At 38.3% G+C, this 25,824-nt stretch overlaps 1 protein-coding gene and 1 long non-coding RNA gene across 6 annotated transcripts; one reads left to right on the top strand and one right to left on the bottom strand.

Moving 5' to 3' along the window:
* Positions 1 to 10,888: 10,888 nt before the first annotated feature.
* LOC143646785 (uncharacterized) lies at positions 10,889 to 25,821 on the bottom strand. 2 transcript variants are annotated; one of them, XR_013157613.1, is made up of 3 exons: positions 25,475 to 25,821; positions 17,487 to 19,873; positions 10,889 to 16,747 (listed from the first exon to the last, which is right to left on the bottom strand). It is a non-coding gene; the product is annotated as an uncharacterized LOC143646785 (long non-coding RNA). The 2 variants fall into 2 exon arrangements; XR_013157614.1 differs by having other exon boundaries at positions 10,889 to 17,633; positions 17,739 to 19,873.
* Positions 12,230 to 22,918, top strand: LOC143646779 (transcobalamin-1-like). 4 transcript variants are annotated; one of them, XM_077116122.1, is made up of 9 exons: positions 12,230 to 12,395; positions 14,951 to 15,055; positions 15,868 to 16,008; positions 16,854 to 17,009; positions 17,871 to 18,061; positions 20,152 to 20,335; positions 21,127 to 21,310; positions 22,416 to 22,534; positions 22,684 to 22,918. In XM_077116122.1, exons 1-9 carry the CDS (start codon positions 12,323 to 12,325, stop codon positions 22,743 to 22,745), a joined length of 1,215 nt encoding a protein of 404 aa, XP_076972237.1. In that variant the 5' UTR covers positions 12,230 to 12,322; the 3' UTR covers positions 22,746 to 22,918. The 4 variants fall into 4 exon arrangements, with proteins under 4 accessions (XP_076972237.1, XP_076972239.1, XP_076972238.1 ...); XM_077116121.1 differs by having other exon boundaries at positions 12,231 to 12,395; positions 14,876 to 15,055; XM_077116124.1 differs by lacking the exon at positions 14,951 to 15,055 and having other exon boundaries at positions 15,976 to 16,008.
* Positions 25,822 to 25,824: the final 3 nt, after the last annotated feature.

The raw sequence follows: 25,824 nt of genomic DNA, 5'->3' as shown, positions 1-25,824 counted from the left end.
TGTCAAACCTTCTTGGATCTTTTCTTCCTTTGAATTCCCCTTGTATTTTCTATCTCTGATATATGTTACTGTCCATCCTTTTCTCAATGCCTTGTTCTTCAAAGGAAGAATGTAAACCCCAGTTTGGTAATATCTCAGTTTTGGTCCTTCCTCTGTGACAGCTACATGAAAAGGTAACTTGTTCACCATTTGAGCCTAGTTTCTTAATATGAAAAGTAGTAATGATGCCTTCTTATAGTACAGTGTCTCCAGATTATAGAAGATGTTATTACTAAAGAAGATTTAAAAGTGCTTAAAAAGTCATAATACAATATGTCCAAAAAATTCTCCCTTTATGGGCTATGGGCTCTTCATGGCCAAATCTCTGGTTCCAATCATCTTACTAGCCAAAAAGTTGCAAGGCCAAGTGTTTAAAGTTTCCTAGACTGCTCAAGTAAATACCATAAAATGGATCAACTCAGCCAATGGGCATTCTTAGCTTATGGTTTTGAAGCTAAAAGAAAATCCATATCAAGGTGATGCTTTCTCCCTGAAGACTGGAATTCTAGGGCCTGCAAACCATTGATCTTTAGCTTGTCACATGGCAAAGCACAGGGCAGCATCTCCTGGTGTCTTCCTTCTCTTTTGGATTCTTTTTAAGCTTCTTGCTTTCTGTGGCTTTCTCTTCCTCTGTCTGAATTTCATTCTCTTATAAAGGACTCCAGTAATAGGATTAAGACCCATTCTGACTGAGGTGGACCTGAAGTCACCTCATCAAAAGGTCCTATATGCAATGGTTTCACACCCACAGGAATGGATTAGATTTAAGAACATGTTTTTCTGGGGTACATTTACTTCCAAACCACCACATTGTTATCAAAAAATGAACATGCTCTTCATGTCTGACCTTGACTGCACTTATCTTGCACTAACTCTAAACAAAGTACCACTGCAAGGTAAAATCTGAAATTTAGTTAATTATTTGAAATGGTCACACCTCTTACCTCTTTCTGAATCCTGCACTTGATGACAGAGAACTTAAATTCATATCCTTTCTTAGTTATACTGGTTACAGGAGAGCCCATTCCCAGAGACACTTCATCAGAATGCAAAAAGTAATTTTTGCCAAGTAGAGTTGATCCAACTACAGCCCAGAACACAGAATAAGTACATCCTAATAACACTGTTAGAAAAAATGAAAAAAAAGAAAGAAAGACTTACATAGCAATTCTGCCATAAAGGGCACTTAGAGAAAGTTTGAGCATAGTCTTTTGTGAAAAATAAAGATATCCCCTGTACGCCTGTTGTATATCCCAGAAAAACCATGTTCTTTAATTTTACTTCAATATTGTTGGGTGGGATCTTTTAATTAAGTTGTTTCCATGGAGATGTGACCCACCTAATTGTTGGTGGGACCTTCTGATTAGGTGGTTTCCTTGGAGATGTATCTTCTCCCATTCAAGGTGGGGTTGCTTACTGGAGTCGCTTATGAGGGAACAATTTTGGAAAAAGCCTCAGAGCTGACACAAAGACCTTTGGAGATACAGAAAGAAAATGCCCCCAGGGAAGCCATCTGAAAGGAGAATCCGGGAAAGAAAGCTAGCAGACATCTCCATATGCATTCCTAGCTGACAGAGAAACCCGAATGTCATCTTTCTTCAGTCAAGGTATTTTTTTTTTTGGATGAAGACAAATGGCTGGATTATGAGTAGATCAGGATGGAAAATGGAAGAGCAAGCTGAAATCTTAAGTAAAGACATTTTTACCTCCAGGTGGAGTGAATGGTTCAGAGAGATAAATGATGGAAAATGCTTACATCTAGAAAGAAGAATTAAAAAACATAGCTCTTTCCCAAACATAAGGATAAATCAGATAAATCAGATACTTAATTTGAGGGACAGGTAGAGAGTGAAAGAAAGAAACATTACAGAAAAGTCAGCAAAACAGAATGGCAACTCACTTCTATTCAAAATAGCAAAGAGCAAAAGGTCCAACAACCTCTCAGAAACTACACCTTCAAACAACAAAACATGAGTGTCATGGTCAGGTTCATGTGCCAACTTGGCCAAGTGGTGGTACCTGTTTGTCTGGTTGGGCAAGTGCTGGTCTGTCTGTTGCTATGAGGACATTTCATAGAATTAAATCATGATCATGTTGGCTGCATCCACAGCTGATTCCATTTGTAATCAGCCAAGGGGAGTGTCTTCTGCAATGAGTGATTCTTAATCTAATCAGTGGAAGCCTTTTAAGGAGGATTCAGAAGAGATAGGCTCTCTTCCTGCTTTGATCAGCAAGCCTCTCCTTTGGAGATCATCCAGACCCTCCATTGGAGTCATCAGCTTCACAGCCTGCCCTACGGATTTGGGGCTCTACATTACCATGGTTACATGAGACACTTCTATAAATTTTATATTTATGGATATTTCCTGCTGATTCTGTTTCTCTAGAGAACGCTAACTAAAACAATGAGTGTGATGGTAGGTGCATGTGTCAACTTGGACAGGTGTCTGGTCAAGAAAACACTGGCCTAACTCATTACTGCAAGAATACTTCATGGACTTAAATCATTAGTAAGTTGATTGCACCTATAACTGATTACATCTTAATCAATAATGGAGTGTATCTTTAGCAATGAGAGACATTTAATCTAATTAGTTAAAGGCTTTAAAAGGAGAAGTGATGACTTCAGCATACGGAAGAGAGAATTTTCATCTCTCCTTCAGCCAACCAGTCACCTCTCTTGGGAAATTCATCAAAAAACTTCATCATTTTTTGATGAAAAATTTCATCAAAAAAAATTTGGACTCATGCATCCCCACAGTTGTGTGAGACACTTTTATAAAATCCCATATTTATAGATATTTCCTGTTGGTTCTATTCCCTAGAGAACCCTGACTAATACAGTGAAGGTCATCTCTCATATATGACTCTTGCTCAGAAAGAGCCACAAAAGGAGAGACAGTTGTAACACTACAAAATCCTTCATGAAGTCAACTCCCAACCAAGGACAGCTGAAAAACATAAGAAGCTAGAAGAACCTGGCCTTCTCGAAATAACTTTAAATTCAATGCCACAGCCAGCCAACTACAGCTACAATCAGTTTGGCAATTATGCAGTTTCTATGAGTATGTGTTATGCATTGGAAAATTGTTTAATATTTGCAAAAGTATGGAAAGTATAAAGAAGAAACTAAAACATCTTTATAAGAATTGCCACCATAGTATATATTCAAAGAGTTTTTTCTACCTCCTGAAACTTTTACAGTCTTCTGTTAATTCCAGTACTGAAATCAGGAGTGCAAATAAAATGGCATTTGGCAAAGCTTTGAGAACTGTGACTTCTCAAGCCTTCCCAAATACCTGGAAGAACAGAATGCTCAGAGAATGTCAGTGTCTATTTATTGAACTGTTGGGGAATGACATTTAGCGGGATACTATAAGCCAGTGATTTTCAAACTTTAGTAACATCAGAATAACCTGGAGGGCTTGTTAAAACACAGATTGCCAGGCTGCATGCTCTGAGATTCTAGTCAGTAGGTCTGGGATGGGACCCAAGAATTTGCATTTTTAACAGTTTCCCAGGTGACACTGATGCTACTGATCCTCAAACTTTGAGGACCACTGGCTTGGATGAATTGCTCTAGAGGACACATAGTCCAATAGCTCCTAAATCTTTTTTTTTCTTTTATGCAACCTATGTCTTATTTTTGAATAAACTGATTTTATTTTTAAAACAGTTTTGATTTACAGAAAAGTTGAACAGATATTATACAGACTTCCCATATACCACTCCTTACACATACAGCTTCCCCTGCTTTTTTTTCTTTTTAAACTTTTTTTTTTATTGTATAGTATAACATATATACAAAGCAAAGAGGTAAAAAAGCAATAGTTTTCAAAGCACTCTTCAAACAAGTAGTTACAGGACAGATCCCAGAGTTTGTCATGGGCTACCATATAGCCCCCAAATCTTAAATAATTAGAATTATCTGGCACATTATGTAAAACTACAGATGCATAAGACTACTCCAGTCCAACAGGTTCTGTAACAGTTGGAAGCTTACTGTACATATGCGTCATCACAGGCTTTTGTTAAAAATGCAAATTCCCAGATTCTCACTCAGAGGGGCAAGAACAGAGCCCAGCAGCCTGCACTTTCAACTGCTGCAGGTGATTCAGGGATACTCATACATTTATATGCATTCAGCAAAGAGGTCTCAGGTATTGCTGATCAGAGAATGAGTAGAAACGGCCTCCAATTCTCCCTCACTTATTTCTATTTCTCCTATATTACTTTCACGGTACAGCCTTCAGTTTTTTGTAAACCTCCAAATTAATCAAACTTCAGTATCCTCTGATTTTATTTATTTATTTTTGATGTTTTTTATCCTCTGATTTTAAGTGTAAGATCATGACTTTAAGAAATCAGATGTTCATAGAGGTTGATCAACAAATGGTTTTTTAAAATTATTTAAAAATTTTTTTTTAATATGCTGTATGGTAGGATCACATTTTGTTCTTTTTCCATGTGAGTGTCCCATTATTGCAGCACCATTTGCTGAATTTTGTTTGTTTCTTTTTGTTGGTTTCTTTGTTAGTTTTTTTGGGAAGCGCGTGGGCTAGCAATCGAACCCGCATGGCAGGCGAGAACTGTACCACTGAACTACCCTTGCACCCCCAATAAATGTTTGATTTGATGAATCAATAAGGAATAAATAATTAATAATGAATCCAAATCCTACTTCTCTTCATACTTCCTCCTGATATTTCCAACATCTCTATAAGGTAAACTTTGTAAAGCATTTGTATAATCTGTGCTAGTAGTCATGGTCTTTTGAGAATGGGGAATAACCTAAAAGAAAACAGAAACTAATCCAACCAGCATGATGTGGACCTAGATCAAAAATCAACAGGTTGAAAAAGAAAATTTCCCAATATAGAAGTTTTAACTTCTTCTAGACACTTACTTTTATGACAGGAAAAAAGAGATAGGATAAGTCAATTTGCTACTATACCATTTTGTATCACCCTCAGATCTCAGAAGGAAGGGCCCCCACTCAGTAACCCAGGCTTTAGAGGACCCGTCTCTGGCCTTCTCTATATACTGTTCCCATGAGGCAAGAGATGTGTAGGACCAAGAAGGCATGTCCACCCAGAACCCAAGCCCCCAGAATTCCCAGCCCAAATGGCCCTGAGCTTACTTCCAAGGCCTGCATGAACCTCTTAGCAGGTTCTGTCATCCTGGTATGGGTATCCCTGGGCCCAGTGGGGAAGTTCTCAGCTGAAAATGTGGATGGAGCTTAGACAAGCCAACTGGGCGTCCCTACATAGATACAGGAGACCCATAACAATACAGGTCAGAATGAGGTTGGGAAGACAGAGGGGATCAGCCCATGGACCATGGTGGGTAGGAGAAGAGAGAGTATAAATGGACTTACAGTGCAGGTCAGGGTGGGCCTGGGAAGAGCAGGGGTATTTAATCATTGCCATGGTGGGCACATGGGAGTGAAGGTAGAGAATGGCTTTTACCATATTGCAATGTTCCAGTATGGAACTCTGAAGACTCAGAATTCCAAATTTAAATCTCTTGTTGCAGGTCATCATGAAGGTTGGTTTGTCAAGTTAGGAGGATAGACCATAACTTACTGAATACCTCTTTGGCTGAATTATAATTTTTATGTCGATATACGATATATGTTAGAGGGGAGCAGACCTACCATCATTTGCCCTTAGCTTAGAGCAGCTTGTCCTGAGAGGTATCTCCTGACCTTCCTGTGAACTCTCAGAGCCATATCTTGCTCAGTCTATCAACCCTGAAAGATCTGGGTTTTACTATACATCTTGATGCCTAGCTCACTCCCCAGTGTTCACCTTCAGTAAGCTAAGCAAATAACCAAAATAGCATGCATTGTGTTTATCAGCAGGGAAAGAGGTGAAACAAAAGGAGTGTAGATGATCTCAAAGTAGATCTGCTTTATTTGATAAAGAAATGCTGAAAAGATAACTATTAAGATACTTAATACACAGGTCATCTTGACTCCAAATCCCAGATGCTTAAAACCCATCTAAAGAACACACTCTCACTTCTGATGGAAGCCACCTCGATAGTTTACATTTCTTTTCTAGTTTATTTCAGTTTAAATCTTGATTTGTTCCAATGGATTATCTAGTCACATTTGTTAACATTTGCTTAAGGATCAGAAGTGGCTTCTTTCAGCAAATATTTGAGAAACTTATGAAGGAATCTTGTCGGGTGTAATAGATATAATAATTAATAGGACAGAAATATACCCATCAGGAATCCAGTCTCGTGGAGGAGACAGGCATTAAACACAAATGCAATTAAAAATAAAAATTCAGTCACAATAATGCAGTTGCAAATAATTACCTGCCATTCCCATAAGTGGTACAAAGGAAAGGCAGAGTACAAAGAGAGTGGAAAACAAGGGGGAAAGTCATGTCTGGAGGTGCAGAGAAAGCATCTCTGAGGAAGTGGCATTGTAGCTGAAGGAACAGTGGGCCAGTTGAGGGACTGAGTAGTGGCGCCATCTGAGAGCATCAAGTAAGGAAAACCACACATGCAAGAGCCTTGAGGCAGGAAGGAACTTGGCACATTAGAATAATTGAAAAAATTGAGGTGGTGACATAATGTGCATGGTGGTTTTTTAAGATATTGAGATAATGCTGGAGAGGTAGGCAAGGACCAGAGATTTCAGGGTCTTAAAGATCATGCTTAAAATCTGCAGTTTTATTGTAAGAGCAATGGAAGACTTCAAGGTTTTATTCAGAAAGTAAATTATCAGAATTATGATTTTAAAGATTACTGAAGATGTAAAGCTGGTTACTCAGAGTCTGGGGAGTCACGGACGCATTCTCAAGGGTCTTAGATTTCTATTAGAATTTGAAAAACATTTTTTAAATTATCAGTTACAACTATAAAATATCTCAAAAAATTTCAATACATTTTCATAGAGCAAAAGTCTATGTGAAATACACAGGCCATGTATTTCAAACTTGAGAATTCTTCTTTGAGAATTCTTTTTCTTCAAGTGGGTTTTCTAAACTTGAATTTGAAAAATGTTGCTCTAGGAGTTAAGTGGAGAATGGCTTGGGGAGGGGGAGGTTGGTAAAGTGGATGCTGGTACACAAATTTGGAAGTTATTGCAGTGATAGGGGAAATTTAGATCAGCAAAATAGCAGCAGTGAAGTCAGAGAAAAGTGGACTGATTCCAGAAGGTGGAATCTGTACCACCCGTGACTGGCTGATTAGATTAAAGGAAAAGGGAGATGGGAGTACCAGACATTATAACCAGACTTCAGGCAGGTATATCTGAGTTAATGGTTATCAGAGAGATAATAATAGTTAATAGTTCTGTACTGCTCACAAAGCACCCTCACAATATTAGCTCATTTAATCCTGACACGCTAAAAATTAGGAGATAACAACTATTATTATCTATATTTTTCTGATGAAGAAACAGACTCAGTGATGTGAAGAAACTTACCTAAGACCACATTGCCATTACTAAACAGCATAGTAGGAAGCACTGATCAAGAAGCAAGTTTGCAGTAGAAGAACAATAATTTAATTTGTACATGCTGATTGTGAGATTCCTATGAGACATTTCCAAGTGGAAATGTAGAAAAATCATTTGGATGCAATTTGGGGTTCAGAAAAGAATCTAAGAAATATAAATTTGGAAAATATCAGCATATTTGAAGAAATAGATGAGAATAACTAGAGAGAATATGTAGCATGAGAAACAACAAGAGTTAAGTAAAAAACCTTGAAGATGTACATTTAAAACTTTAAAAAGATTAACAATGGGTGCAAAGAAGGAATAGCCAAAAAAAAAAAAGTAGGAGGAAAATCAGGGGGAAGGGTGTGTATGGTTGCAACTGTCATAAAAGTCAAGAAAGTCTAAAATTAGAGGGGGGGCTCAACTATATTTAGTGCTTTAAAGAGGTCAAATAGAAAAGACAACTCACAGAATGGGAGAAAATATTTGCAAATCATATATATGATAAGGGTTTTTTTTCTAGAATATATAAGGAACTCTTACAACTCAATAATTAAAAGACAAAAATAAATTTTTAATGGGCAAAGGATCTCAACATATGTTTCTCCAAAGATATACAAATGGCCAATAAGCACATGAAAAGATGCTTAACATCATTAGTCATTAGGGAAACGCAAATCAAAACCACAGTGAGACAGTAGTTCACAACCAACTAGGATGGCTATAAGCAAAAAGTCAGTTAAGAACAAGTTTTGAAAAAAATAAAAAAAGAACAAGTTTTGGTGAGGATGTAGAGAAATCAAAACCTTCATAAACTACTGGAGGGAATGTAAAATGGTGCATTCAAAAATCAATCACTTCAAAAAGCAGTCTTGTCAATTCCTTAAATGGTTAAGCATAGAGTTACCATATTACCCAGGAATTCCATATATTCACACAAAAACTTGTACACAAATGTTCATAGCAGTATTATTCATGATAGCCAAAGAGTTAAAAGAACCCAAACGACCATCTCTGATGAATGAATAAACAAAATGTGATATAGCTATACAATGGAATATTATTAGCCATAAAAGGGAATGAAGTACTAATGCATGCGACAACATAGATGAACCTTGAAAAGATGCTGAGTGAATGAAGGTAATCACAAATACTACATATTGTATGATTCCATTTATATGAAAGTCCAAGAATAGGCAAATCTACAGAGGCAAAAAGTAGATTAGTGCTTTCCTAGGACTGGGCGGGGGAAATGAGGAGTTGCTGATAATGGGTAGAGTTTCTGGGATGATGAAAATGTTCTAAAATAGACTGGTGATAGTTGCACAAATTCTGTGAATACACTAAAAACCACTGAGTTATCACTCTATGGGTGAAATGTATGATATGTGACTTACTTCTCAAAAAAGCTGTTTTGAGAAAAAGAGATCAGTTAAGATGAAAGCTCTCTATTAGATTTGGAAACAAAAAGTTGTTGGTAACCTTAGATGAGGAGTTTGATACAGTAGTAGAGGGAGAAGACAGCCGGAAACACTTACAAGGGTCAGCTAGTCATTTGACTCCTTATGAGCCCTTCCCCTGCTCAGCTCTAAATCAGAGACCTAGTCCCTACGAACTTTTTCTTGGCTGACTTCCAACTGACTTCCAATTAGGAGTAGTCGATAGAAGGAAGTAAAAGATTTGCAGCTGGTTTTTTGGCCTTTCATCTAAATTAAAAGGGTACTTGAGGATTTTACTCTTGGTTAATTCTCCTTGCAGTGTTAAATTGAAGAATTGTTGGGAATTTACCTCTACCATATCCAAGATAAATGGAAATACAAATAAAGACTATGTATTGATGAGTTACTGCTGCCCCTGAAGATAGAGGCTAATCACATATACCTGCAGGAACTGTGTGACTAAATTGATATGAAAGGTGAAGGAACCCAAGTACTGATGGCTCCTCTGAGCTACACTTGTCCATACTTTCTCAGCCTCATCTCTCATAGCCTTGCCCATCCCAAGTGCAGACTGAGTGGAGTATCAGCATCTGAGCCTGGGAAATATCACCTTTGCTCTGTGTTGATCTCTGCATGTTGAGTTGTTTCCTATCCTGTATCCTTTCTTAAGGCTAAGTAAACATGATTCTAGGAGAAGCCCATTATGCCTCATGTGTTCACTGGGAATCTGAATCCAATTGCATGGCTGCTAATAGAATAGAGTGGTCACCACTGAGTCACTGGCAGGAGATTGGAAGGTACAAGAAGAGAATTATCTAGGGAATTTCTCCCCCTTCAGCTCTTCTTCAGCACCATCTCTAGTATGTCAGATGCTGCCAGATGGCCCCATCCTCTGTGGTTACAGCCCCCTTATTTGCCCCTCCAGCCCTATGGCAGTGACTATCTGCAGTTGCTAATCTCTAGGCATTCTAGAACTGAAAAATACAATATTTGATATTAAGAACTCATTAGAACTCTGAAAGAATAAAAAGGAAAGAACAGAAGAGACAGATGAGTCACAAATGGTCTAATATACATATAATTGATGTCCCAGAAGGAGAGGATAGAGAGAATGGGGCAGAGAAATAATTCAAGAGATAATGGCTGAGAGTTTACCAAAACTGATTTAAAGACATCAACCCACTGATATAGGTAATTCATTGGACCCCAACACAGAAAGGCAAAATATTCTAAAGACAATGAACAGAAGTCAAGAGATAGTTTTAAAATTTTTTTCAATAAATAATAACAGCACATTTTTATGTTGCCTTAGATTCCTGGCTGCTATAACAAATAGCACATAATGAATTGGCTTAAATTTGCCTCTCTGCTTCAGAAGCCAGAAGATTTGCTTCCTGACAGGGTTGCTCCCTGGCTAGCCAGCAATCCTTGGGTTCCTTGGCTTCCTTGTCATATGGCAATGTCCACTCCTTTCTCCTGGGTTCCATTGACTTCCAGCTTCTCCCTCTGGCCTTCCTTTTCTATGTCTGAATTTCTTTCACTTAGAAAGGATTCCAATAATCCAGATTAAGGCCCATCCAGATTCATTTGGTCACACCTTAACTAAAAATAATATCTTCAAAAGGTCCTATTTACAATGGGTTCACATCAACAGGAAGGGGATTAATATTAGGCATGTTTTCCTAGGCTTCCTAATTCAACCTACCACATATGGTAATAGGAAAAATCCAATAAAAAGGAAATAATCAATAATACCAAAGAGAGAATAGAAAATTGCAAAAACAATGTACTTGATATAAAGCACTGGAAATTGAGTGCAGAGGATGTTCTTAGATTTCCATATGGTCGTGGTGAGAGCTTGTAAAAGATCTCTCTTATTCAATTTTCTCAGAGAAATAGAACACTAAGAGTAAGCATGAGGGAGGAGGAGCTTTTGAGGAAAGAGGGGAAGATATGATATTTAATTAGATATTATTAATGGGGATAGGAAAATTAATGGTATAGGTAATTATAGTTTGATTACCAGATCATATTGTGGGCCCATTTGAGGTTAGTGAGTATGAATTTAAGTTCAATCAGTACAACTGGTTGTGTTTAAGTTGTGTGTGTTTGGACATAAAATAGGCAGAGTTGGAGTTAGCCAGTTATCATAATCTAAGAAGTTATGATAAGCAAGAGAGTAGTCAAAGAGCAACGGAAGTAATTATAATGTGGAAAGTCATCCAGATAAGGATAGAAGTACATGAGTGGGGTAGGAGTCAATGAAAAGAACCATTGGTTTGAAAGTCTTGATAGAGACCAAAGTATTGAGAAAGTTAAATATATACACAATTACTCCACAAAAAACTGAGAACTTCTCAAAGACTGGAAAAGTGATTCTCAACTGGGTGCAATTTTGTCCATTATGGGTTATTTGGCATTGTCTGGAGACATTTTTTTTATTGTCTCTATTTGGGGGTGTTACTGGCATTTAATGGGTAGAGGCCAGGGATAGTGCTAAATGTTCTACAATTCATAGGACAGCTCCCCACAACAAAGAATTGTCTGGTCCAAAATATCTATGGCATTGCTGTTGAAAAACCTGGATTCAGAATCTATTTTATTTATCTTGATATTTCCATGCTTCTATTGTATCATGTCATGCAGAGCAGATGCTCTGTAAATATTTGTTGAATATTCATTTCCTGAGTATAATTAAAAAACTGTTAGGATCAAGTCCTCAGCAAGGCTTACAGTATTCTCTAGTGTAGGTATCACTTCTAACATGTACAATGTAGCAACTGTCCTGGCAGGGCCGAAATCTATTTTTCAGGTGTATATCTCTGATTTTCCTTCTGGACTTGTAGACTCAAAGAGCATCTATCTTAGGAGAAAGCCACAGGTCAGAAACCACTATGCCAAAGAGTCCAGTGCATCCTTCCAGGTGCCAAGCTCTTAAATCCTGTTTGTTCCAATTTTAGACTTAGAAGTTCTACTTCCATTTTTATATTTTGGGTTCCCTTGCCCTATTACATCAAATCTCCCAGGAGACATTAAAATAAAACAACAAAAGTTGAATGGAAAAAGGTGGACTCGCTATTAAAAACAGTCATTCACCTAATTTGTGATCACTATTAGGATAAAGGCAAGTTCTAAGGAATGAGAACCCTGAAGGTTTCTGACAGGAAACAAAGAAGTATTTCCTCATTTTCCCTGACCATACCTTTCAAGTTTTCTTCCTGGTTTATCACATTACTTGGACAAACACACTTGACCACACCTCCTGACATTGCTCAATATTTGCTTCAGGTTGAGGCAACCTGAAGGAGGAGTTCTCATTACCTTCTGCCCATCATCCAGTTAATATCCAGTCAATTCCTCACCATTCCAGGACACTGTTGGGGAGATGAGACAATCACACCAGCTGCCCCTAGTGGGGCTCCTATTGATTATTCCAAATCAGCTATGCAAGATCTGTGGTGAGTACACCTTGGGCTAAAATTACACTAGTATCATTGTTTCCTGAAAGCTTCTGACAGGGGACTCTGTGTAGAGTAAGAAAATACCCTATTCTAATTCTATACATGGGTTGACTTTGTGAGTAATGTAAAGGGTGACAGGAGATAGAGAGTCCCACAATGTATACTGGGGTTCTTTTTGTTGTTGTTGTTGTTTTGGAATGGGCAGGCACTGGGAATTGAATCCGGGTCTCCGGTATGGCAGGCAAGAACTCTGCCTGCTGAGCCAGCGTGGCCCGCCCTGTATATTGTTTTAAGAGGAGACATAGATTCCATGCTAACTTGCCTGACCCTTCTGCCTAGGTGCAGATCTTCTCTACCACAGCATCCCTAGCAAGTAACTGTCTATTCTTGTTCATTTCCAGTGAAAAGAAAAGTCATGATCATAGAAACATCCCAAGATTGTTAAAGGTTACCTCATGATTTTGAGTTGCAATCTATTTTTCTGAAGTTAGACATGTGTGTTTGGTGCTAACTCTTGTGACTACACAGGAAACAAATGATGATTATCGCTTTCAAATAATGAAGACTGCCCTCTTGTCATTATTGAGTTTATTTGTTCCAAACTATACATTTCCTTTTCTCCAACTATTCTCCATGGGACATAGATAAAAGCCCCATCACTCCCCTCTGAGTGTTGGCTCCAGAGATTGTGTAGTCCTATTAAAGAGAAGATAAACTAATTGAGAGGAAAAATAGGGTTCAGGTGTGGTTTTGAAGCCAGACAGCCCTAGAAGTTCTTGGAGAAATCGAAACCTCAACCAGGACTGGCACTGTGATGGTTCTGGACTCAGTCTTTCACTTCCTCCATAAACTGAGGATAATGAGGGGTAGTGGCTGAAGCAGATGACTCCCTAAAGTCTGATGTAACTTCAGGCTCATGATTTCTCTTCTGTGAGTCTTTACCAGGAATTGAGCTGCAAATAAGCTTAAAAATGACTAAGCGATACCATCTGTGTATATATTTTCCTGGTACTCTGTATCCAACAGCAAAAAGAGCTCAATATAAGCAGAAGATATTCTTGTATTCATATAAGCTAACGCACAGAATCTGCCAGCTGTTAAGTTTTCTTCCATCTTTCTTCCCCATGGTATCCTGAGAATAGGGGATCCCTACGGAGGCTTTGAAGTACACTTCATTGTACAAAATAAATAACTTTGTCTTTAGTTCTCAAAGTCAAGCTGATTTGAGTTATTGACTAGGAACTAAAAAGTTAATGCCAAAAAACCTGCTGAATTGTATGCAACCACAAAAACGTCAGAGATCTGACTCACAGTGATTCCACTGTACCTGCAAAAAGTCATGCCCTTTCTCTAATCACTCCATTCAGAGCTGCCTGACTCTTTCTTTTAAATTGAAGAAGTCATGCCATGCCTTCTTCAAAATAAAGAAAAAAGAAAAGATAAAGAAGTCACATTCCCTAGACTCTCTAAGTGTTGTAACAAGATGTACATATAACATATTGTACAATATGTAATAATATGTACAGCATTTTACAGTGTAAGTGGTTTCTTGTCCAACACCTGTGAGGTTGGTGTTAATATCCACAATTTGAAAATTAGGAAACTGAAGGTCAGGGAAGTCACATAACTTACCCACAGTCCCATGCTGAGATGCACAGCCCTCAGCTAAGGTCTAATTGAAGCCAGGACTGAAGTCTTCACTAATGCATCAACCCAAGAGATAATCTGGAAAGGGGTAAGATTTTTCACTATGTCTCAGTATTGTGGAAAAGTCTCTTTAGACATTGTCATGGTTTTAGTGGTGACTAACTCTTCTTATTCTCCTCCAGTTCTCTGGGGGCTCTGGATTTCCTTTTTAGTTCCACACATAATGAGACTTCCTTCCGTCCTTGCCCCTGGGATTTGGATATGTTGTATAATAGAACTGGAGGTTTATCTCAATAAATTATGATCTTGATGTCTGGCTAATTGGACAAGCAAATAATATATATGGTTTGGGGACCATAAAAGCCTTACCAGCACACCCTCAGTAATAACCCAAATGAGTTAGAATAAGATGGAGGGGAAAAGAACTGCAAATAGGAAGTTAGAAAGGGCTAGAGACTGAGAGTCAGAAACACATCCAGCCTCAGCTAAGCCTCTGATTACTCAGGTTTCTTTAGCGATACACTCTCTAGGCCTCATCTACAAGAATATGGAATGATACTCCAAGGCAGGATCAGTATCCTGCCAGCACATAATGTCAAGGATGTAAACCAGTTGTTGAAATATTGAGATACTTCCATCCTGATTGGTGAAGGAGTGATGCCTGCATAGCTGGGACTCCAAGCTCTCCTTTGCATTGTTTCAGCAACGCAGCCGATGGCCACTAGATTGGTCTATGTCTGTGCCATACTTGTCAGTTAATATTTTAATACCATCCCTACTCCTAGTATTAATGTTTTCTGGGTGTCTGTTTCTTATTTCCTCCACCACAGAGGTAAGTAAAGAAAAACGCTCCTCTCTAAACCCTCTGTTGAGCACAATGATCAATTCAAATGCTACCCATGTAGCCCAAGCTGCCAATGTTCTATTGTCCCTGAGACTTACTGGAATGCTGAGCCAAAGCCAAGAGCAACAGATGATCCAACGAGTCAAACACAACATGGAAAGGAAAGGTGAGTGCCTGTATTTCCTGGAGAAGTGAGGAAAAGTTTGTCTGAAAGAGTAGTTCCGATAAAAATTGTGTCCAAAGTACCCCTGCTACGTCTCTCCTAGCCATATGAAACTTGAGGTGCCTCCAAACATCAATCCTCTGCCATTCACTCCAGAGCTAGGTCATGCTTTTTGGGGTCCTGAGACAATTTTCCTTCAAGAGACCACAAGGAAAAGGCAAAAGAAGGTACAGGCTCTCATCCATTAATATTGTCGAATAAACTGGCTGACTTTACAAGCAGACAGGAAACGTGGAACACTGACAAAGAAAACTGACAATAGAGAGGCAAACATGGAGCAAGAGAGAGAGGGACTGGGTGAGGGAGTCCATGCCCTCCCTGCCTTGAGCAGGTCATGCCAAAAGGGAGCCTCAGTTTTCTTATCAGTATGAGGGAGAAATGATGCCACTCCTATGTACTTCACAGTATGTAAGTATTTTGAGGAGCCTGAAAGTTTTAAATGTCCTAGATGGTAGTATATGCAAATCAATTGTTATTATCTTGGCACCCACAAAAGAAGAAAATTCCGAAGGGATCCAGGTCTTCATGAAAAATACTAGGATCTAGGTCACAATTATACAGCACTGATAGAAAAAGGCTCTGCTTTGGGGATAAGGAATAGAACAATAAAATATTAGTATAGAGTGGAAGCAAAGAAAAGACAAAGAAAGCAAGTGACAAGAAATACAGATCATAAGGAAATGAGTACAAGAAGACAGGAGGCCAGAAAAATCATAAGTATGTACCTTGTTGAACTTGGATACTTTTCCTTTCAGGAGCAGATTTAAGCTCAGGACAGCTTGCCTTGACAATACTGGCTTTGGGAGCATGTCATAACCCTAATGAAAGTTTTGTATTTGATTCTGACCTGGTTGGCCTTCTAGGAAAGAAATTCCAAGCAGAAATTGAAAATATGGGTGAGAATCAAATGTTCAGAGACCACAGTCAATCTTTTCTTCTCCTTCATTGATTAAGGGCTGTCTGGAATTTCTTTATACCCTTTCCTTCTAATTATCTCATTATCTCTGTGGGCCACTTTTACTTCTTACTTCCTTAAACATGCATCTTGAATGTTTTTCAAATTTGTTCAATTGAGCATTGACCCTGTGCCAAACACTAATCTATAAATGATAGCGAACAAACACAAACACAAAAACAGAGCACAATCCTCTAATATACCAGGTACTTGACCTTTAGAAAACAATGAATTACACTGGAAATAGGTGAATAATACAAGGCATTGTGTCCCAAATCATTAGCTGTAAGAAGTTAAAGGGCCAAAGTTCTTTACCACTGAGAAAAACAGGATGACCGTGACAGCTGTTTTTATTTGAACTGTCACCTAATATTTATCCTCTTGTTCATTTAGTTCTTTACAGTCCATCTTTGAGATGGCTTCCAATCCATGTTTCTACTTAATCAACACATTACTGTTAAAAGTGTAATAGGCTTGGAGGTTGCAGACTTATACTCACCTAAGTGTCGGGATATTATTTTAATCTTTCCAGTCCTGGGTCTCATCATTTATAAAATGAAGGGAGCTCGGTTTAATTGGATGGTCTAAAATTTAAAGTGCCTTTAAACTTCTTAGGTTTGCTGATTCAATAGGTGATGTCTCATCATCACTAACCCTCCATCCCAGTATACTCACTTTACCTTAAAAGAGAGAGAGAGGGGAATGAAGGAAATAGAAATTGATTGAAAATGTATTTACCCAGTACCACTTCCATGATTAAGGTATTTCTTCTCTTCCCTCTTCCAGAAGTACACAATGGCAATCCACTGACAAACTACTACCAACTCAGCCTAGATGTTTTGGCCTTGTGTCTGTTCAATGGGAACTATTCAATAACCAAAATTGCTAAATATTTCACTCCTGAAAATAAAAATTATTATTTTGATGACCAGTTCTCAGTAGGTGAGTTGTTGGACCCAATTCTCTTGGTACAGAGTACAAAGTCACCAGTAGGTCTTGCCCTTTGATTTCTCTACCAGTACAAACTTAGATTTTTTTTTTCTTATTGTCTTTACCCTGGTCCTCTAGGGAGAGAATTTTCTTTATGAGAAGAAAGGGTGATTGATAGGTGGGGTTTAAGCCTCTTTCTAGATCCGTGATATACAAGGAAGAGCCATTCTTCTTTGAGTTTTTGAGTCAACGTATGGGACCACTTGGTTTTAATCTTCCCACCCATAACATAAGAATAAGTTCGGATAATCTTTATTTGAAAACATTTTATGAAATATAAGTGCTAGTGAAAGAGATGCTGTAGAATTCATTTATCTAAACTCTGTCTCTTTCTCTAATTTATTGGAACCATTTTGATATCTAAGTTAACTTGAAAAGCACATCCTCTCTGGTGAAAAGGTCCAATACATCAATCAAGAAAGTACTCACAAAGGAAAGAGACTTTCCATCAAGCCAGCTTGCATATCCTAAAAGAAGTACTCTCTAGACAACTCGTATTCGTGATCAGCCACATGGCTCCAGATACACAGTTCATCTTTCTTCAAAAAGCTCAAAGCAAATCAGCATTTGGTATTTCTGGACAGTAAAGAGAATGTGAGGATAATTCTGTAAATTATCCTCACTAAAGGAAACATGTAAAACCAGGTATCAAGCCAGAAAAAGAGTTCTTATCCTACTTACCCCCAACTTCTTGCTTCATCCTTCCCTTCAAGGAGTTTGAAGAAAAATTCTGTTAAATGCTATTTTCTAATTAGTCTAATGGAATCCTGGGGAACCTTACAAAGATACTGCCAACATTTCATTTCTTGACAGATACTGGTGGAATGGCTGTCCTGGCTCTGACCTGTGTGAGGAGGCATATGGTAAAAGGGCAGACCAAAGCAGATCAAGAGAATTCAAATCTTATTGATAATTATATAGAGTCACTGGTAAAAAAAATTCTGTCTGAGAAAAAAGAAAATGGTCTCATTGGAAATATATATAGTACAGGAGAAGCTATGCAGGTAAGTCAGAGAGTAAAAGAGGAGAAGGGAGTCATGGAAGAAAGCAAATCTTCATCTTTTCTTATCAGCCTCCAACAATCTTATTATCCATTCTGTGTTTTCTATACCAACTGGGGTTGCTTCGTTTGAGATTTTGCTCATGTCATTCACCTCCACTGATGGAAATGTACTTGTCTCACCTTCAGCCTTTGCCTCACTATATTCAATGCTTCAATGAAGCTTTTCCTTTTCTTAAATTTCAATTGTAGAGACTACCCTAAGTCATCTTATTGGTCTATCACATACAGTTTCACACTTTACCATTGTTTATGCTTTCATCTTACCTCCCAGCTTAGATTGTTGTTACAGAATTAATAAATGACAGTGGTAATAGCACCCATTATTTTTTGAGTGCTAGATATATGCACTAGTTCAAGTATATTATTGTGTTAACTCACAAATACACATTACAACCCAATGAGGGAGGAATTATTACTTTCATCTCCTGTAATTGGAAAATGAGTCCTAAGCATTAATTTGCCTAACGTTACACAGTCAGCAAGTGCTGCAAAGAGATGGGTCTTACAAAATTTGCTTTCAAACTCACACATTGAACACCTACACTGTACCACATATATTTCTTGAGGAGTGGGACTTTATTCCTGCAATTTCTCATTGAGGTATTCAACTCTAAAGGGTAGAATCAAGATGAGACCAAGAAAAACTTGTAGGAAAAAAATGTATTTTCACTGAGTCTTTGGCATGAATAGGTATTTGCCAGGCCAACTCACAGTGAGAGGCCTTCAAGAGAGAAAGCACAGCGAGGATAAAGACCCAAAGGCATAAAATAAAGTTATATATTTTAAGAAGATCAAGGTGTTTAGCATGGCTAATGTAGTGTCTTCAGTAAGCATTATGAGAGGAAGTGAGGGATATGAGCAAGGATATTATAAAATTTGAACTTACTAGAAAGTGGTTTCCCATTCCCAATGTGAATCACCTAGAGAATAGTTTAGAAAATACTAATGCCTGGCTACCCACACTGGACACTTAATTATAGCAACTTAGGAGCTTTGGCCTTGGTTGTGTTTGAAAGCCTACAGGTGATTCTCATTCATGGCCCACTCAAGAGCCACTTGCTAACAAGACAGTTTTTAAGGAAAGAGGCAACATGACTAATTTTATTCTTTTTTAATATATCCTACAAATGCATGTTTGCTAAATGTACAAGTGCAGCCCATTTTAGTCCTTGCCTTGCTTACTCTAATACCTTCCTCATTTTTCCTGCTTCACAATGCTGTCCCTCCAATCCAGTTTACATTCTGTTGCCAGGATGGTATCTGTTCAAAACCTATTAGATCCCCCACACTGTCAATCAAATGATGTCAGAAACCTCACCCTGATCCAAGGGTCTACCAACCTGACCCAAACCTCTTCTCCAACCTTCTTTTCCATAATTGCCCTGAGTGTTCCCTATGCAATCAGTCCTCCTAGGGAGAATCCCATAAGGATCTTGCTAAAATGAAGACACTTACCCAATGTTGCGGGGCCATGCCCTGGCCATTCCTATCTCAGCATCTTTGCTCATGCAGCTCTCTCTGAGTGCACTGCCCCCTCCTCATTTCACCTCCCGACATTCCATCATTCCTTCAATGCCTATTTCAAGGATCACCTTCTCCATGAAGCCTTTCCTCAGCGAAACTTCAATGTTATGAGCTCTTCCTCCTTTGAAAAGCCATTCTTCTGGATGCTTTTCTTACTGTATTCATCTTATGGCTGTTTTACAATAGTTCATCCGTCAACAAATATTTGTTGAGTGCCTCCTATGCAGTACTGTGCAGTAATGGAGATAAAGGTGTGAACATGGCAGAGAAAATCTGTTCTCATCAGAGCTATTATATTTTGCTATTAAGCCATTCCCTACCTCCCCATCCAAATTAACATATAAGCTTCATCAAGGAAAGAACATTACCTTTGTTGTCTCTGTAACTCCTAAGGAGCCTCTTGACTGACCTCCTGTGCAGTCAGTGTGCAATAAATACTTACTGAAATAGATGTAGGCTTCCCTATTAATTGAAATCTCTCTTTCTCTCTCCCTGCCCCCCCAATAGGCCCTCTTTGTCTCATCAAACCATTACAGTGAAAGCGAATGGAACTGCCAACAGACTCGGGACACAGTACTTAAGGAAATTCCTCAGGGAGCATTCAGTGTTCCAATAGCAGCAGCCCAGATCTTACCTGCCCTGCTGGGAAAGACCTATTTGGATGTTAACAAAGACTCTCCTTGTGTCTATGGTATAAGCACCAAAGAACAAATTGTTTTCCTTTATAGTAGCACACCCCAAGCATATGAGGTCTAAATGTCCTCAGAGACCAGCAGTGACGAGATAAACCACTAAAGCATAACAGTTCCCAGAGAGAACTTGGGCCTCAGTGCCTCATATGAAAGGAATATGGTGGTAATCTCAGAAAATTGTATGATGAGTAATTTGTTCAAATAATTGGTTTTGCAACAAGACAAACAGGAAGAGACCTTTCCTTCTATCTTCTTCTTCTTCTATGATTTAGCTGCTTATAAGTTTAGGGATTTCGGATGAAATTTTTGCCTTCTAAGTTTCAGTGTTCTAATGTTTAAAAAAATGGGAATAATAATATTAGATATCACAAGTTTTTGTAAGAATTGAATGAGATAATCCATGAATCCAGTATAATGATTACTTCAGTGGCCAGCATGCAAATGTTAAAAAATTAAAATAATAATTTAAAATGCCAGTATTATTGTTTGATGTATAAAAAAACAAAAGAGCAGGAGCCTCTAGGAGAAAGGGGAGTTGGAGCAACTGAGTTGCTTAAATAGCAGTGAGTTGAGCTAAACACAACATTTGATAAGTCAGTGAGCTTCTGGTTTTAATTCCTGCTTTAGTCACATGAGAGATCTACTCTTCAATTGATGACACTTGCTCCTTGGAGTAGATTCTTATCTACAAAAGGGAAGGTTTAAAAAGAAGGGGGTGGATGTGTGTGCAAGGTTCCAACACCATTTTTATTTTTCTTAATATTTCTCTCTGTGTTCCTGTCTCTGACAGATAACAACAACATCTCCATTTCTGTGCCTGGCCCTGCACCATCTGCTGAATCACCCTCACCGATAACAGTTCATTATTCTGTGCGAATCAATAAAACATATTCCACAGATGTCACCGTGCTGAATGGATCTGTCTTCCTAGATGTGATGGAGGAAGCTCAGAAACAAAATCAAACTATATTTGGGTATGTCTCTATATTAAGGTTAAGGTATTTAGTGTGAATTACTAGAGATTCAAAAGGTGTACTCAAGTTTTACTTGAATACAATGTACACATTAAAGCACTTTTTAATTGGTACTTTTTCTATTTATCTACATCTAGTGAATCCTTTAAAAAATGAGGTAAGAGCTTTCACTTCTATCACATGCTAGGTATTAAATTCATGTTTGTCTAATGGAAGGATGAAACCCAAGTATTCCTCTTTCAGCAAAAAATCCTTCAATGGATAGGACCTCTTAAGTCAGATATTTAATATCTAGAATAGTGCTTCATAGCTATTTTTGAGTCACTCATCAATGCCCTTTCCAGGAGATTCATAGACTGCCCCCCCCCACCTGCCTCTAGTCCTGTGGACTAGAGAGTTAAATATTAAATATTAAAAACGAAGATATTGACCTTGCCTCTGCAAAGTGTGGTGTATCTTCATCTAAATGACAATTATTTATTGTGTGTCTAACAATGTAGTATAAGATGCTATTGAGAAAATCATAATGATTATAAAATATATTTATAAGTGTGGAAATATGTGTGTGTGTAAAAGCTGCCTTCAAAGGCTTTCAGGAAGGTAGAAAAATATGATTAAGGAATCTGAAACACGTTGGCGATGTCATTTTTAAATAAAAACAGCATGAAATACTAAATTATTCTTTCCTGTCCTCATTTCCTAAAAGAAAACCCACTAATGGACAGTGCTTCTGGAACATAAGGTTAATACCATCTGCTACTGCTCCAGTATTTTCAACAAGTACTATCTGGGAGTAGAAAGTTAGAAGTTGTTGACCACAAAGTAGCTACTATGGCAGGAGAGGAGGCAAAAACCACTGGCATTATTTCTCTAATTCAGCAAGGGATGCCTGCATCAGAATTACATGAAGTGTTTTTTTAAAATGTAGCTTCCTGGCCTCTGCCCAGAACTATAGAATCCAACTATCTGGGGATAGGGCTGGAAATCTGCATTTTTTTGTAAGTTCTTCAAGTGATTCTTAGGTATGTGAAAGTTTGACAAAAACCTGTGTAGGGTTTCCTTTGAAAATTCAAAGTTCTTGTAACCATTCCACTGTGCTACACAGATTCACAATGGAAGAGAGCTCCTGGGGTCCATATATCACCTCAGTTCAGGGTCTAAGGGCCAACAATAATGACAGAACCTACTGGCAACTTCTGAGTGATGGCAGATCATTGAGCCAAGGTAAGGGAGAGAAAAATGCCAAGAAGCCCCATAAGGTAAAAATGAGCTTTTGTGGGGAATGCACCAGGGATTGTGAGTACCTTTGTCCATTACTTGGTGATTCTGCAGTCAGATTATTTGCCCCAGTTCTCTTTCTTCTTCCTTTTCAGGAGCTGGTAGTTATATTGTCCACAGTTGTGAAAATCTGGAGATTCGTTGGAGCAAATACTGATAAACCTAAAGTTTCCTGCTGGATCTAATCTGTTTACCGTGGAATTCCATGTGGAAATTAGCCTCAAGCTTCCTTTTTCATTTATCTCAATTCCAATAGGACAGTCAATAATTTTCTCTTGTCTCTTTGCAAGTTCAATAAAAAAAAAAAACCCTAACTGTACAAAGAAAGCACATTCTAATGAGTTCATTTTTCAAAAAGATTATTATAAGAAGGAAGGCCAACTCAAGAGGCAAAAGTGAAAAGAGATTAGACCATATGTCTAAAAAACTTTGTTCTACTCAAGGTTCCCCCACTAACTAGGTGGGTGATCTTGGGCAAGAAGCAAAAATGGAGATAAAATTCTAATGCAGTGTTTCTGCATCAATCAGCAAGATTAAACAAAAGTTTGTAGGGTGACTCAGTGCTCTGAGGTTCAGGTGCAAGAAAGGAATCTATCAAGTGATCATATCGACTCATACAGACAGTGGTTGGACAGAGAAAAATGACATTCTGGAGAAAGGGGAAAATCAATACACACATCTAAAACAAAAATCATTTCCAATGTTCATTTCAACAGAATTCGCATGGGGAAAAAAGTGAATCGTGTCTAAGCAGCATGATCTACATTAAACTTTATATTGAGTGCCTGAGGTACACGCAGCTGCCAGGAATCTGTGTCTTTAAGATGCTCAAGGACAAAAAGTGCTTTATAGAAAGCATGAAGTAAGCCATTTAAAGTAACTCCTAAAAGAAAGATGCCTTCAAGAAGAATTAGTTTAATTACTCTAGCAACGTCTCCACCATTACTCCTATTTTCTTCATGATGATTGTAGCTTCCTCTCCTTCCGCAGTGACTATGCTTCCCAGTCAGAGATTGAACCCTCTTCCCACACACACACTGCTTTCTCGTACAAATCCTTAACCATCAGGTTCAACGCCACCTTGGCTTTGATTAATTGGGTGTAACAGAGGACTTTAGGACTAGAAGGCATTGAATTCTATCTTCGTGGGTCTATATTCTTGTGTCTTACTTAACCTTGAAAGTTAAATAAGAGAGGTAAGGAAGGCAGATCTTTCAGATCTCCATGGTACTGCTAGTACAGGGCAGCAGTTGTCAGATCTGTTTGTAAACTATAGAATCTATGTGAAATTGGTATGGTTTAAGGCAGCAAATATGCCAAATATTAGAATATTAGAATTATTACTAGTCTCTAATAAATATGACCATAAAATTAATATCCTAAAAGGACATTGTTAATAGTAAAAAAGAATATTGTTAATAATTAAACTCAAAGAACAGGTAAAAAAAAACTGGGAATGTTCTGGACAGGAAAAATGAGGCTCGAGGAAAATATATAAACCCAAATATGCCAAAATGACAGAAAGTATTGACCCTGCAATTGACCCGTGAAACCAAGTCTCACTATAACAATATTGGGAGAGTTCTCTTTCAGACCCCTGACTCTCTCTCAATGATTCTATTTCACTTTCAATAAAATTTACTCAACCCCAGTGAAGAACTCAATTTGTATAAGCCCTATCTTCAAGAGTGTGGTAGGAGAGATTGTTTCTAATGATGGACCAACACAGAATTAAATAACATCGCATCGTAGCACTGAAAATGTACTCCCCTTTTAATTCTCATTTAATTCTTTTAATTGGATCACGCATTCTGTCTCACGTTGCACAATTATGTTTTCTAATACCTCCCTCTAGCACTACTAATCTCCATGTTTAACAGAGAACAACAAGCTTCTTGTAAGTGGTGTTTCTAACTAGAAATTAATAACACTGTTGTCTGATAGAAGTCCCTTAATGTCAGAGGCAGACATGAAGATTAATGGAATAGTATTCCACTACGATTCCACTAGCATTGGCCACTGAAACCAAGCTCTAGCATCATTTGGGGATGAAAGGGTCAAGGCATGTGGGCAGCCTGTAGAAGCTGGTAAAGGCGTGGAAATAGATTCCCCCCCAGAGCCTCTAGAAGGAACATGGACCTGCTGACCCCTTGATTTTAGCTTTTTGCCTTATAAAAAGCATCTAAGGCTTGGGACTATTAAAAAACTCAGAATGTGTTCAAGGGAAGAAACAGCTATGTTACCCCAGCCGAGAATAATCCCCATATATAAACTTTGCAGATGTCCAGAGAGAGTCCGGGTGCTTTCATGCCAGAAATTTAGGCACAAGAAAAAAAAAATACATAAATAAGGCCAGTCAATAGTTAGTTAACCAAGGATTGTTGAAATGCATTAGTTAAGAAATGTTTTCCTGTGTGGTTCCTGCTCTGAGAGTTATTTCCTAACTAAAGCAATTGAAACAATTGTCTTAATTAATCTTGGAACAACAATGACTGTAAGTGATGACTTATGAGGAAGTGCAGGTTTATAGAGGTGACACTCCGAGGTGTGACTTATCTCAGGATGGTCACAAGCAGACTCTGGAACCCAAGGAAACATCACAATGATTTCCTAGATCCACCCACCCCACCCCTCCCCCTCCCATTGCTTTTCTAGCAAATGACTGCAAATTCAGTGGCTTAAACCAATAAAATGTATTATCTTAAAGTCCTGGAGGTCAGAATAGCAAAATGGGTCTTACTGAGCTAAAATTAAGGGGTCAGCAGGGCCACATTCCTTCTAGAGGCTCTAGGGGAGAATCTATTTCCATGCCTTTACCAGCTTCTACAGGCTGCCCACATGCCTTGACCCTTTCATCCCCAAAGCTAGCAATCATCTCACTCTCACCTCTGCTCCTGTGGTCACATCTTTTCTCTGATTCGAACTCTCTTCATAAGGTGCCTTGTGATTACAGTGGGGTCAGCCAAATAACTTCAGCTAATTTCTCCATCTTAAGGTGAGCTGATTAACAACCTGAATTCCATCTGCAACACTAATTCCTTGCCAGGTTCTGGGGATTAAAACATGGACATATTATTCCGCCCACTTCTGTGGCTAACTTTCTTGAACGTGAGAATTGGGAATGACAGTGGAACCCCAGAAAGACTTTAAAAATTGACTGTGCTGGAGATATTCAATCAGGTGCTGGATGTGGCACGGCAGATCTCTCAGCAGATTTTAAAGCATATCTGAGATCT

The sequence above is a fragment of the Tamandua tetradactyla genome, chromosome 9 (genome assembly GCF_023851605.1).
Source record: "Tamandua tetradactyla isolate mTamTet1 chromosome 9, mTamTet1.pri, whole genome shotgun sequence".
Classification (NCBI taxonomy): domain Eukaryota; kingdom Metazoa; phylum Chordata; class Mammalia; order Pilosa; family Myrmecophagidae; genus Tamandua; species Tamandua tetradactyla.
The sequence above is the reverse complement of the archived record's forward strand: the minus strand, read 5'-3'. Positions and strand labels throughout refer to the sequence as shown.

Bases quoted from the DNA above. Each gene is read 5' to 3' on its own strand.
- LOC143646779 (XM_077116121.1), top strand. From the start codon at position 12,323: ATGAGACAATCACACCAGCTGCCCCTAGTGGGGCTCCTATTGATTATT. The intron at 12,396-14,875 runs GTGAGTACACCT...CCTCCACCACAG, and splicing joins TCAGCTATGCAAGATCTGTG to AGGTAAGTAAAGAAAAACGC. The intron at 15,056-15,867 runs GTGAGTGCCTGT...TTTTCCTTTCAG, and splicing joins ACACAACATGGAAAGGAAAG to GAGCAGATTTAAGCTCAGGA.